At 40.6% G+C, this 14,077-nt stretch overlaps 2 protein-coding genes across 3 annotated transcripts; both read left to right on the top strand.

Moving 5' to 3' along the window:
- mocos (molybdenum cofactor sulfurase) lies at positions 1-6,958 on the top strand. Of its 2 annotated transcripts, XM_056394538.1 has the most exons (15): positions 1-382; positions 461-550; positions 653-719; positions 828-1,472; positions 1,591-1,667; positions 1,813-2,012; positions 2,116-2,232; positions 2,317-2,697; positions 2,811-2,973; positions 3,100-3,187; positions 3,597-3,721; positions 4,899-4,995; positions 5,143-5,284; positions 5,381-5,485; positions 5,574-6,958. In XM_056394538.1, exons 1-15 carry the CDS (start codon positions 271-273, stop codon positions 5,676-5,678), a joined length of 2,514 nt encoding a protein of 837 aa, XP_056250513.1. In that variant the 5' UTR covers positions 1-270; the 3' UTR covers positions 5,679-6,958. The 2 variants fall into 2 exon arrangements, with proteins under 2 accessions (XP_056250513.1, XP_056250515.1); XM_056394540.1 differs by lacking the exons at positions 4,899-4,995; positions 5,143-5,284.
- A 279-nt stretch (positions 6,959-7,237) lies between these two features.
- Positions 7,238-13,057, top strand: si:ch211-117n7.7 (Monoacylglycerol lipase ABHD12-like). The gene is made up of 13 exons (XM_056396334.1): positions 7,238-7,435; positions 8,856-8,971; positions 9,067-9,172; positions 9,316-9,435; positions 9,591-9,621; positions 9,726-9,771; positions 10,084-10,213; positions 11,397-11,434; positions 11,524-11,603; positions 11,704-11,786; positions 11,913-11,991; positions 12,132-12,253; positions 12,365-13,057. Exons 1-13 carry the CDS (start codon positions 7,338-7,340, stop codon positions 12,384-12,386), a joined length of 1,071 nt encoding a protein of 356 aa, XP_056252309.1. The 5' UTR covers positions 7,238-7,337; the 3' UTR covers positions 12,387-13,057.
- Positions 13,058-14,077: the final 1,020 nt, after the last annotated feature.

Raw genomic sequence — 14,077 nt, 5'->3', positions numbered from 1 at the left:
TTCAGCTATAGTCGACTCAACAAGCTCTGTGGTTTCCTCCCAGCTGAGTGTCCTCAGTCAGTCAAGGACTAAGTTATAACTTGTTATGTGCTATCACGGCCGTGTAACCGCCCCCCTACCAGCAAACAGCCGGACTTCAGACAGACGAGGACTATAAAGCTTAGACTTAGACCCAGCAAAATATCAATGAGGACAGGACGGTGGTTTGTGTGTGTTGAAATGGCTGTGGCATCAGCAGTCCCGCGGTGTGCTCTGTAGCTCTCAGGGTCGATGGATTTCCAAAAACTCTGCACTTTTGAAACTTTCCAGCAGGTTTGGACTCACTACGGTTATGAGGCGGATTTAGAGGAAGTGGTCGAGCAGGAGTTCACACGAATTAAAGGTAATGATTATGTCCAGCCCTGAGCAGACAGTGACAGGGTTAGTGGTCGCTAATGGCTGCTCTTTTCATTGTAAACAGGAATAACATATCTGGATCATGCAGGAACTACTCTGTACCCAGAGTCTCTCGTCAGGGACTACAGCTTGGACATTACAAGGAACGTTTATGGTGAGGGGAGTCACATTGAGTGTGATTTTATGTGGCTCTTTATGTTTCATTCAAACATTAAATTTAAAGCCTTGTAATAAGTCTTGTTATTTTCCCCAATAGGAAATCCTCACAGCTATAACCCCAGCAGCAGACTGACACATGACACCATAGAGAGGGTCAGATACAGGTAAACGTCCATTCATGGCCTCAGAAACCCTCATAATGGGCCCCTGTGAAAACTTTGACTTGTACTTTGATGGTTCATATGAGTAAAAAGCAGAACATTTTCTTACAGGGTATTGCAGCATTTTAACGCCCCCTCGGAGGAGTACTCTGTGATTTTCACTTCTGGATGTACAGCCGCTCTCAAATTAGTGGCCGAGAGCTTTCCCTGGAGGCGGCAGACTGAAGGCGAGGCGGGGAGTCACTTCTGCTATCTCACTGACTGCCATACCTCTGCAGTTGGCATACGAGGACTGACTTCTAGCCGGGGAGCAGTTGTGCTGCCTGTCTCCCCGCAGGAGGTGGAAAACAGGGCAAAGGATGTGGCTCAAGGTGAAGATGTTATTTGCCAGACGCCGCACCTCTTCTGCTACCCAGCACAGAGCAACTTCTCTGGGAGGAAGTATCCCCTTAGCCATGTGAAAGGCATCCAGGCGAGACGCCTTTACCCAGCATGTGACCACCGAGGCCGCTGGCTTGTGCTGCTGGATGCTGCCTCTCATGTCAGCTGTTCCCCTCTAAACCTACAAGACTGCCCCGCTGATTTCATTCCCATCTCCTTCTACAAGATGTTTGGCTTCCCTACAGGGCTGGGGGCCCTTCTTGTCCGTAACGACGCAGCAGGCATGCTAAAAAAGACTTATTTTGGAGGAGGCACAGCAGCAGCTTACCTTTCTGGAGAAGATTATTATGTGCATTCAGCAAACATTTCTGACAGGTGAAGTACTGTACAAGCCTGCCAAATCCTAGATATTCTCTCAGCTCACAGAGGCTGTGTAGCTCCTGCATCCGTCTTCTAAAATGCAATGTTTTCTTCTTCGTTCTCCCTGATACAGGTTTGAAGATGGGACTGTCTCTTTCTTGGACATTATTGCTCTAAATCACAGTTTTGACGCTCTTTACAAGATCACAGGTATGTAAATGAGCATGCTCATTCATAGAAAAACTTTAACACCCCCATTTAGTAGTCATAATGCATACGCAGGTTGTTCATAATGATAAGCTGATTCAGGTTAACATCAGCAGCGTCCCCAATCCTTATCCCTTTTTGCCTTCAGGGGGCATGCACAACATCCAACAGCACACCTTTGGCTTGGCACGCTACACTTACATGCTGCTGTCAAGTCTTTGCCATGGCAACGGGAGACCAGTGGCTCGAATCTACACTGAAGGCCAGTTTGAGAGTCCAGGCACACAGGGCGCAATCCTAAACTTCAACCTCATGGATTCTCATGGACAGATAATTGGGTATTCTCAGGTACATTCAGGGACTTATTTCTATTTCACAAGAGTTTCATCACTGCTCGTTTATGCCTAGGCAACGCTTGTGAATATTCCCACAATCACTCTGTTTTCCTCAGGTGGACCGAATGGCCAGTCTGTACAATATTCACGTGCGCACGGGCTGCTTCTGCAACACCGGGGCCTGTCAGTCTTTCCTCGGGATCACCAATCAGCAGATGAAGAGAAACCTGCAGGTATGAGATCAAGGGATAGGAAAAATGTCAAACTCTGTTAAGGGCAGGATAGGTAAAACACAAAATTGTCTTCTTCTCTTCAAGGCCGGCCACGTCTGTGGAGACAGCATCGACCTGGTGGACAGCCAGCCGACCGGATCTGTTCGCGTGTCCTTTGGCTACATGTCGACATTTGAAGACTGTCAAAAGTTCCTGAACTTTGTTGCTGAGTGCTTTGTAGAGAAACCGGTCACGGTGGATCAAGTGAGACTCCAGAAGCTAAAAACAACAACAGCAGCATCCGAGGACTCAAATGAAGATCCTCCTATCAAATTGACTAATGGAGAAATATGTAAAGTAGATGAGAAGGAGCCCACAGCAGCATCACTGAAGGGATTTGGACACCGAGACTCAAACAGCCACGGGGAGGCTTATACTCTCACCAATATCTACATATATCCCATCAAATCATGTGCAGCATATGAGGTTTGAGCACAACACAACGCTATCTCTCCATCACTTTTTTTTTCCATCGCTGTCTCTCCTATTTTGTTCCCTCTCTCTGTTTTGATTTCGACTCTGTGCTGTTCTTCATGCAGGTCCACGACTGGCCAGTGGGACCGCTGGGTTTACTATATGACAGAGGCTGGATGGTGGTGAATGGAAACGGCGTGTGCCTGAGTCAGAAGAGAGAGACACGTTTATGCCTCATTCGCCCACAAGTCCACCTGCCCTCAAACAAATTGCTCCTGCAGGCATCAGGTCAGACTGTCTGTCAGCGGCGCACTGAAAATAAAAACACCACTTAACCAAACGAAATTTCAGTCAGTCATTTTTTTTCTGCTATAAATTCTCTTTGTGAAAGGATTTTTTTTCATTGCCCTGCAGGGATGGATACCATTTCTGTTCCCTTGGAAAACAACGCTCAAAAGCATCCAAGCTACCGGGTGTGTCAGAGTAAAGTTTGTGGTGACAGGTGAGCCGGCAATGTTAAAACATCTAAAAGTAGCAGCTGCAGGAAATACTGTCACACATTTCATTTGTTCCATATTTTTCACTCATATCAATGCATTCTCTCGCTCCATTGTTCTTGACACTACATTTCTACAGTGGATGACTTTATGTGGCCTCTCTCTCTCTCTCTCGATTTCATATGAAATTCCTGTTTTTTTGTTTTTTTTTTACCATTTTTAAATGGAAAAACAAACAATGACCAAGAGATGACATTAATGTCCTCTGACGGATACCCGCATGACGAGTCACAGGATAAAAAAAACATTCATCCAGTCATTTTTGGATTAGATGTCGCACCAAATAGTAAGCAACATCAAACTCAGTAGATTTCCCTCGGGGCCTCCTGAATATAATCCTCCTCCTTCCCCCAGGGTGGAGACTGTCGACTGTGGGGATGAGGCTGCATCATGGCTATCAGACTTCCTTGGACAGCCATGCCGCCTGATAAGACAAAGTCCTTATTTCACCCGAGACGTCAAGAAGAGGCCTAGCGGAGGTATATATAAGCATCGTACCTGTTCAGCCTGGCTCTTCTTCCTTTACCCTGGAGTCATCTGTTATACTGTACATGAGCAATACAAGGTCACATTTCTTGCAAATAGTCCTTTTTGTGGCTGTGACTTTCCATTCCATGCTGGTGGTAATTCGGAAATTAGAAATGTCATATTTTTCTGTTTTTGCAAGTTAAGATGTTTTCGAGAAATAGTTTATGATGTAAAAGCAAATGAGAACTTGAGGCTGAGGTTGGTTGATATGACATATGACATATGACATGACATATTGGAGTGGTTCTTACTTGTTCCTGGAAATGACAATTTCATTAAAATATCCCTACACAGGTTCAGCTTTTAACACCTGAACACCACCTGTTGTGACAGCTGTCTTAACTTAATGGGTAAATGGTTACAATAGATGACTACAACTAATGGCTAAATGATTACTATAGTAAAACAAAATGGCTCAATAGTTGGAACAGTTTGCTAAAAGTAATGGCTAAATTGTTTAAATAGCTAAAATCAATGAGGAAATGGTTCAAATAATTAGCTAACATTAATCGATACATGGTAGATATGGCTATAAGTGATGGCTGAATGGTTGAAATAACTTAAAGCAATAAATGGTTGAAAAAGGTAAAAAAAAAAAAAGGATAAGTGATACTAATAATTAAAATAGATAGCATGAATGCATCTATACAACGCATTTATACATCTAGCTCAGTGTTATGGGTAAAAAAAGTTGTATAATGTTGTCTGGCTCTGAAGGAGCTGTGAAGTCAGAGCTGCCATAAACTGTTTCCAAATTGAATTTCCTGAATACTTACTATATCACAATATACTGTATATTGATATTTGACAAAATAATCCAATCAAGCCGTTGTGGAGCTTTTCAATTCAATTACACAATTCATCACTTGTCAGCTTGAAAGTTACATACCTGATGATAGAAGATTGGACCACCATCGCTCAACTGTTATTCATGTGTGTTGAATGTTGAACATTGAACATCAACAATGATAAATTCACTGAAGTCACAAATTTTCCTCTCTCTCTGTATTACAGTAGAAACTCAATTTGAAGGCTCTTTGGGGAGGCACATTGTTCAAAACGAGAGATCAGAATGTTTTGCTGAAAACAAATAAATCGCTGGGGTAATATAAAGTCTTTCCCTTCTAGCTGCCACCTCCGCGTCCCTCTCCCTGGTGAATGAAGCTCAGTATCTCATGATCAGTCGTGCCAGTGTGGAGCTCATTCAGAAAGAAATGAGCAGCAGGTTTGAACACATAATGAGTTATTCAAAATAAGCAGTGCTCCACAGAGAAACATCCGGATGTGTTGACGCCTGTACATTTACATTACAGTAGATCATTTACGTCGGGGTAGAAAACTAACGTGCAATTTCCACATTCCCTTTTCTCAGGCAGGACTATTCTGAGGGCAATCAGCTCCTTGACACACAGAATGTCATTAGCCGCTTCCGAGCCAATTTAGTCATCACTGGAGTAGAACCATTTGAGGAAGATAATTGGTCACACTTGATTATTGGCAACACTCAATTCGTGGTGAGCTGACACTTTGAGATAAATGATGAAATCTTCAGATGCATTAAAAGCGGATTTCTCAAAAACGAATGTGCTCCCTGTGTGATTAACCCAAAGGTTGCAGGTCAGTGTGGAAGGTGCCAGATGGTTGGAGTAGACCAGGAAACTGGGAGCAAAACAAAAGAGCCACTGATGTCCCTGTCAGCTTACCGCAGTGGGAAGGTCAGTCCAAAACATTTGTGTGCTTGTGTAGTGGTGCATGAGCATGAAAGAAAATAATCCCTTTACCTGTTATTTTGTGGATCTTTAGGTGACCTTTGGTGTGTACCTGACCCATCAGCTACCAAAGGGTTCCCCTGCAGCCAGCGTCCTCTCTGTTGGCTCCCTCATTAAGCCAGAGTCAAAGGGTTCTTGAAGTGGTCATCTGCATCAACATCCTCTTTTATTTATTTTGTCAACATATTTGATGTAGCAGTCATTTCTGCACTGCATGTCCTAAAGATCAACTGTCATACACTGTGGGGTGTTTCTGTAGATACTGCTCTTTTCTGTCTGTGTCGCCCTGATGTCTTTTGTCCTCTCAAGCATCCTTTTCGTGCCTGAGTGTTCAGATTTTATTCAATCTCAGTCTGTTTTGATGGGAAATTAATTAGATTTCTGGATTTTTCTCCCATGGTGATGTTTTTAAAGTGTGTGGAGTAAAGTAGATGTGAAGCATTAATTGCATGACAAAATTAGAAATTGAATTTGTTACTGTTATTTTAGCCAAAACATGTCAGGCTTGATGCTTTAATCACTGTTCAAGTTAACCTCCCAGACAGTTCTTCCACTGTTTCTCCCCATGGAGGTTTATATTGCTATTTATTCCAAACACAACACTGTTGCTGCTGCCAGAGATCTGAGACATATTGCTCCTTGTAATGAAAAAAAAAAAGGCTACCAGACACTCAGCGCTCAGTGTATGCTCCCAAAGTGATGCTGACATGGACATAATAGTTTGTCAGAAACCATAATAATTTGATGTAGAAGATAGAAAATTTGTAATTCCTGAGAAAAACAGTGAGGTTAGACATCTTCGCCACCAGAAATTATATGTTCAGCTTGACATGTTTGTACATTAAGTACGTGTGTGCTCAAATGATCTGTCAAGGTCTTGCAGTTAAATTGGTCCTATATGTTCACCTATGGTGCAGTTACAAGAGTGAGACGAGGTGGATGCTGTGTATCCCAATGTTTCGTACTGCTAATAGCATGTTTGTCAGTATGTGTGTGCCCGAGGCCTCCTAGACAAAAGCTGAACAAAAAATATAGACGGATGACAAATTAAGTAAAAGTAAATGCCTATCTAATGTGGTGTTATGTGGTATTTCGATGACAGTGGTGGACAGTGCTGTCTAACACGTCACCACCCAATCCCGATTTGGTTGAGATCTGGTGACTTCATAGGCCATCGGATATGATTCACATAATTTTCATACTCATCAGCTCCTTCGGTGACTCATCTGCTCTGGTTGTTTTTTTTAATATGCCACCTCTCTACCTCAGACTCTTGCGCTGGTGCAGCAGTGTGTGCACTCTAACAATGATTGTTGCTGAGAAGTTTCTAATTGTTTTTAATCAGTGATGTATGTGTGTTTGATTTATTAATATTTTACTATGAACATTTAATGTGTGAAATAAAATGAATTGATTTCCAGAACCTTGCAAAGTACTTGATTTTAAATTAAATAAAACACCAGAAGACATTGCGTCGTATATATATTTCCATGTATAATTTTATGATGTGATTTGTATAATAAAACATCTACTATAATTGTGTTATGTGTCACATAACTTTAAGTATGTTTAGTTTAAGTATGCTTTAGCTTATTACGTGTATACTGTGCCCTATTTAAGGTAGCGTCATTTGCACCATGTATTGTACTAAACGAATATATGTAAACAGTGCTACCTTAACAATCACAGGTCCCGCCTCTTCCTTGCGACTCAACTACTTTGATAAAGCTCTTGTTAGCTACTAACTAAGTGTCAGAAGAAGTGCTTGTGTACTGATGTGTATCTTACCTTTGTACTTATGTTAGCCCACACGATGAAGAGAAGGGTGGTTAAACAGAATAATTCATCTTCCGGAGTCAGTGAAGCTCAGAGTACTGACAGAGTCCAGAGTGCATCGTAAGTTAGCTAGCTTACTTCACTAACCGTTAACTAACTGTTGGGAGTTAAGGAGTATTTATGCGGTGGTTGTAATATTGTTATAGTCTGGGGTGAAGTAGGTCTGAGTTTAGTGCTCATTACCACTAACTTTCGCTTCAAGTTACATTTTTTTTGGATATAGATAATGATTAACGTTACCTAGTTGGCACTATGGGTGGCATAAAACACGTTTTCTATTTGTCAGTTTGAGTTATTCAGTGTAGGTTGAAGGGGAAACTTGCAAAATGTGACAAAGGGAAGGGCTGTGAATACTTTCTGAAGTTGCAGTACTTGGTAAAACTGAGCAGAATGAGCAGACATCTGTTCTGCAGTAAACCTAAACTTAAGGTTGTCTAGTTAACCAAAGGTAGTATTACATCACGCTGCAGCTGCGCATTCATCAAACTTCTGATATGAGGTTTCTCACTCTCTTGTAGAAAAGATTTGGAAGTGAATATTAAAGTATAAGAATTAACTCTTGAGAGATGAGGCGACAGTCTGATGGCTGCTGGAATAAACGACCTCCTTTATGGTTCCCCTCCAGCAGCGTGGAGAAATCAGTCTTCGACTAAAAGGGCTCTTCTAGCTGATTAGAGTGTTAATGGAGGGGGTGGGATGTATTGTCCATTAATTAGCAATAGTCTGAATAGCATCCCCTTTTCTGCTGTTGCCTTCAGGGAGCCAAGACTGACTCCAAGGACAGCCTGCTATTCTTATTAGGTTATTAAAATCTACTCTCCCACATTAATGTTTCCATGTTAAGGCTGCAACCTCAGACTTGTCAGACCTGTGCGGAGCTGCTCAGTACATGCCAATGGGCCTGAGTGTGCATTCCCATGTACACCTGCTGCATCATTTTCACAGTCCCTCCCCATGGCAACTGCTGTCCACAAGGTCCCAGGAGTCTTGTTTTTCTCAGGTTTTGTCTACACGCAGCTACAGGTGGTTCAACAAAGTCACCCACCACACCCCCATCCTCCTTTCCCCTTTCCTGACGCTGAAGCAGCTGAAATGAAGCAGAGGTAGAGCCAAGGTCAGGTGTAAAGTGGGTGAAGAGGAGAGTCGTGTTGTCGAGTTGTGACTCTTATTCATATTGGACAGGTGTTGATTAGGGAGTTTGAGCTGATCTGGCTCTGAAGAGGGGATTTAACATCACCAATAATCAATAATAACTGTTGTTAAATTAACATATGGTGATTCAGTCTATTGTAGTCTTTTCTTCGTTTTGTTCGGCTCAGTAATAAAACTTAGAACAAACACTTGAGTCACTCTGAGACCTCATGGAGATTGTTGAAGGCCCCATAGAGGGTTCTCAGCCTTTATTGATATAAGATCTGTAAGACAATGATTAGGTAGTCAGTAATCACATTGTTTTATTTCTCTCTCTGCCTGTTTTCAGGTCCCGATGCTCGCTGAAAACAGGCGTATTGGCCTTTCTTGTTATTTTCATTTTGGTGCCTTTCTCACTAAGAATACGCCCAGAATTAATCCAGCACCTTGTTTACACTCACAGAAGTAAGTGAATACCCTGCCTGTCTCTTGGAAGTACTGTAAATCCTCAGGTTGCTCACAAAAAAGGAGACCCACCTCTCTTCTTTTCCTCTTTGTAGTCAGGTTGCCGTTCTTTGTTGACCTCAGTCGACCTTCTGATCTCTCCCTTAATCACACCATCAACATGTACTTAACATCAGAGGAAGGAATCTCCCTTGGCGTATGGTGAGTATAAGCCAACTTCAGCATTTTTTCTCTTTTCCTAGCATAGGTGTAGAAAGGCTGAGAGAAAAGGACAATACCTGTTTTTTAATGATCTAATTATCGGTTGTGTCTCTAAGCTGGTTTGTTGTTTTGAACTGTTCAAGGCACACTGTCCCTGAAAGTCTGTGGAAAGAGTCTCAAGGGAAGGACTTGGCATGGTACCAGAACACTTTAAACGATGGAAGTCCAGTTTTCATATATCTTCATGGAAACACAGGCACAAGGTATGATAAATAATGCATTGGTATTATAGTTGAAGAAGCAGAGAATATTAGTTCCACACCACTAGACATATTTGTTCTTATTTTTATTTTTTATTTTATTTTTGGAAAAACACTAATTTATTGGCACTTGTGTTGTTTATGAATCATTTCAACAGGGCAGCCACTCATCGGGTGGGAGTGGCAAAAGTGAGTGATCACCAACACAAACATATTAATCTTTTGGCGGTCTAATAAAGATATGAAAGTCTCAGCAGCCATTCTGATGACAAATAAGCATTATGTGTCAACAGGTATTGAGTGCACTTGGTTACCACGTGCTGGTGCCTGACTACAGAGGTTGGTGCAAATGAAGATTTATGACTCTTCTTTTGAACATGTTTTCCACGTCTATGCTTCTTCCCCTTCTTATTGATTGTAATAAACAACCTTCTCACATTGATTTAATATCATTTGCAGCCATATGATCACTGTAGAGTAGAGTGGCTGTGCTTGATGAGTTGTTTGTTGTAAGGCAGTTAAAAGCCAGCAGTTCAACTTTAGGTCAGAATCTAGTGCAGGTTTTCCTCTGAGTGACTGCCACCTTGTGGCAGAGTGAAGCAGCTCTGTGTTCTGACAGTGAGCTGTAGTTGATATGAGAAACTTTGGCAGGGTTTGGAGATTCCACTGGGGAACCGACTGAGGCTGGTCTGACCACTGATGCACTCTACTTGTACAACTGGGTCAAAGCACACAGTGGAAACAGCCTGGTTGTCATCTGGGGACACTCTCTTGGCACTGGGTGAGTAGGAAACGACTCCCAATCTATAACATTGTACACACACTCACAAAAGTAAAAATGACTCAGGTCAGGTTAAAAGCAGGCATTGACGCGGCAAAAAAAATACTATTAGTAAACTGGAAGTATCCATCGTCCTCTTGTTCCAAGAGGTGGCTCAATGAGATGCCTTCTATTGTTAAGATGGAACAGATTCATTATAGCAAACTGAATTCACAAAATCTGTTCCAGCAGCCATTTTTGACATGGCTTGATAAAACCTAACTGTATAATCCACGAGCTTTGCTGCTATGTTTTGGCTCTACTCTGTGCAAGTTCTGTTTTATTCTGTGCACTGACTGATATTCTGGCAGTCCTCCAGTTTGTTTTTTTTGTTGGTTTTATGGGAACCTTTGATTCTCCTGGCGGACAGGGCAGTCTCCTATCATGCCTGTTTTTTGTTTGTTGATACTTTTTTCTTGGGAGTTTAGGATATGAATCATTGCCTTTTTGTTAATTTGTGTAATTGTACTGGGTATTGGGTGTGTTGGTTTGAATGTGAAAAACCATAAATAAAATAATCACCAAAAAAAAGGCTGTTGCATTAACAGTTTACTCTTCTTTGAAATCTGGAACTTGGAACTTTGAATTAACAGACTGCGACATTTATACTTTAATTCATAGCTAGTCATGTCTACACAATTGACTGTCTTAGATATTGACATGACACTGACATGGCTCGTGATTGGAGCAGGTTAAGGAGAGGGTTCTTTGTGTTAAATCGAGTAGGTCACGTCCACAGTTTGGGCCGATGAAAAATACAATGTGTTACAGGCAGATCCTGATAGAAACTGACAGATCTCACCATATTCAGTAGTACAATTTCTAGAATAAATAGTAGAAATTATGACTATAAGTGACAAAAAAACAAATCACCTACAGGTATTTGATTAGTTATAATCAGCCACTTTTTATTCATGTGCTTGCACAGTGATTAACAGTTATACCAAACAACTGACTCTATCATCAGTAGAATACTTCATACATTTTGACAGGAATTGTTGAAATTTGCCCTCAGCTACAATAAACCTGCCACTGTCAGAAGTAGTCGAAGAGAAAAGTGTTTAAATAATTGCGAATAATAACTGTTCAAATAATACACACAATTAGAGAAACTGAAGATGTTGCTCCTCATATCTCTGTGCAGAGTGGCCACTAACACTGCAGTGAAACTGATTGGACAAGGTAGGCTTTTCTACCAGTGCAATATGGCAAATAGAAATAAGGGGAAATTATTTCAAGATTTCAAAATATCTATTTCCTCTTGTTTCCAGGTGTGGCTTTGGATGGTGTGATCCTGGAGGGCGCATTCAATAGTGTTCGAGAGCGCATTACAGTTCATCCTTTTACTTGGGTAGACTCATCTAACTTAAACCATTTTTGATATCGGATTTGTTCATTTCATGCACCTGCTAATAAATAATAAACAATGTTGTATTTCTCTCTCTTTGAAGTATTACTGGACGTTTCCAGGCACTGGCTACTTTTTCCCGGAGCCATGGGCAGAAAACAAGGTTGTCTTTCCTTCTGAAGAAAAGTAAGCTTTAATGAAAACCTATACACAATAGTCAAATACTACAAACATTGATCAGCTAATAATATTGTTACTAGCAGTAAAATACAACGGACAACAGACGTGATTTATTTTTTTGTGCTTCTGCAGTCTGAAGAAAATGAGGAGCCCGATACTTTTCCTTCATTCAGAAGACGATCACTTGGTTCCCATTCAGATTGCTCAGCAGGTATTACTGGCACAGAAAGCTACTTTTCATCTAATCCAATGTAAACTGAAGCAGTGTTTTCCTTGCAGCTGTACCTGATTAGGTCTATCCTCTCTGGGATAACTTTTTGCTATAGTTTTTTCTTTGCCTTTCTCTCCCAGATGTATGAGGTGGCAGCGAGCGCCCAGAATGCAGAGCGAGTCAAGCTGGTGTCTTTTGACGGTTCTCTGGGGTACCTGCACAACGGCTTATACAGAGACCCCCATCTGCCTGACATCTTAAAGTGAGAAAACATTTTGCAGATAATACTTAAAGTGATTATATCCCGGGTTGGTAACTCTGTGCCTGTTTGATTTGCACATGTACATCTCACCTTGTCATTTCTCCTCTGCAGGAAGTTTGTGATGTCTTTGTAATGTGGGGTGGACGACTGAAAACAGGAAAAACGTGCCACACTTCAGAGTTAGAGCACTGATTTGATTTCAGTGTTTTACTTTGTCTTTACTGCTGCATATATCTTGCATAAATATGTGATCCAGAAGGTCTGTGTTGAACATCTGTTATTTTAAAGACAAATGCCAAAGTTGTTCAGGCTAATAGTAAATGTAAAAGTAAAAGTAATGGTAAATTTTTATTTTTCAATCAGTTAAGATGCATGAAATTGTTAACTATTGATTTTTTTAAATCTGTAAATGTAACTTATTCTGATTTAACAAAACTAGAAATAACTGGTTAAAAATGTTTAAGATGCGACATTACTGCAGTAGGTGCCCTCTGCTGGGCATTGTTGTGTGATGATAATGCTCATCTATAATACAAGATAATCAGTTTGTTAATCCAAGGCTTTAGACATTGAGATGTCAGTAACATTTCAGAATAATACAGGGAGAACAGCTGGAAAACATCTGTCCTCTGAACTTCTTATCACAAATGTGGTTCTAGAAAAAACACAAATTCTAGAAATTCTGATTTCTGTCAATTCAACTATAGAATATAAAATGCATTCATATAAGTTTAAATAATCTCAGTTCATATGTTGTTGCAATTTATTACAATAAATTTGATGACATCCACTGTCAGCAGCTCATCACGTCTGTCTTTCATTTCATGTCACATGAAAACACACAGTAACGTAATGGTGTCGTTTTTATTTTTCACATAACACTACTTCACTTCACTGTTGCAGCATTGAATCTATTCAACCACCTGGGTTCATCTATGAATCCGAAAAGTAAAGAATTATGTGGAAATCTACAGTATCAAGAGAATTTGCCCACAACAAATTTGATTATGTCAGATATTCACAAAGCTGTTTTCTCTTAATTAAAAAAAAACTTTTACCTTGGGCTGATTTCTGTTCATGTCAGGATCTTAATTAACATTTCTTATTGAACCATGTTTCCTCTTTAACTTGTAATATATTATGTAGTCTACTGTGCACTGTTTCTCAATAGAACAGAGGATGTAACTTTCAATAAAGCCATCCAGATTAATTTATCACACTTGTACATTTATATACTGGATACTGACACCAAATGGATTTTTTACTTTGATAACTTCAAATCTTATTCAAATTTCAGTTTCAGTCATGTATATCAGTTTTCATAATTTTTAAAGCTCAGGAGCACGTATAAGAAGTCACAGATGAATCTGTCTCCTTTGGAAGACAATAGGTGTTTATTAACCCACTTTTTATAGACTGATATCCTCAAAGACTACTGCATTGTCTTCAAAAGAGCATGCGCCATTTTTATTATATGAGTTATGGTTCTGATAAAGGGTGTACAAACAACTTTGTTAATGGGTCACAAACTGAAGCCTTAATGTTTCTGGCAATAGGAGAGATATGTTAAAATTAGGTCTTAACAAGCGGTATAAGTTGTAGGCATTATCCTCCGGGTAACATAAAATGGCAATACTCAGAAAATGAAAGGCTGGGGTTGTTGTGAATGCTTTAAACTACACGTCAATGCATGAGAAGTGCCATATTGCTCAGACAACTTTGTCCTCATTCGGAGACTCATCAGAAAGTGAATAGACCCGTTTGTGTTGCGCGGGGATCATGTTTCATGCACCAGCTCTGTCAGAGCTGAGGTGAAGCTCCAGT

The sequence above is a fragment of the Seriola aureovittata genome, chromosome 14, assembly GCF_021018895.1.
Source record: "Seriola aureovittata isolate HTS-2021-v1 ecotype China chromosome 14, ASM2101889v1, whole genome shotgun sequence".
In the NCBI taxonomy this organism is placed as follows: domain Eukaryota; kingdom Metazoa; phylum Chordata; class Actinopteri; order Carangiformes; family Carangidae; genus Seriola; species Seriola aureovittata.
The sequence above is the reverse complement of the archived record's forward strand: the minus strand, read 5'-3'. Positions and strand labels throughout refer to the sequence as shown.

Excerpts from the sequence above, each read along its gene's own strand:
- mocos (XM_056394538.1), top strand. The coding sequence starts at position 271 with ATGGATTTCCAAAAACTCTGCACTTTTGAAACTTTCCAGCAGGTTTGG. Across the intron at positions 383-460 it reads GGAGTTCACACGAATTAAAG|GAATAACATATCTGGATCAT; the intron begins GTAATGATTATG and ends CATTGTAAACAG. Across the intron at positions 2,013-2,115 it reads AGATAATTGGGTATTCTCAG|GTGGACCGAATGGCCAGTCT; the intron begins GTACATTCAGGG and ends TGTTTTCCTCAG.
- si:ch211-117n7.7 (XM_056396334.1), top strand. The coding sequence starts at position 7,338 with ATGTTAGCCCACACGATGAAGAGAAGGGTGGTTAAACAGAATAATTCA. Across the intron at positions 9,622-9,725 it reads ATCGGGTGGGAGTGGCAAAA|GTATTGAGTGCACTTGGTTA; the intron begins GTGAGTGATCAC and ends ATGTGTCAACAG. Across the intron at positions 11,787-11,912 it reads GTCTTTCCTTCTGAAGAAAA|TCTGAAGAAAATGAGGAGCC; the intron begins GTAAGCTTTAAT and ends GTGCTTCTGCAG.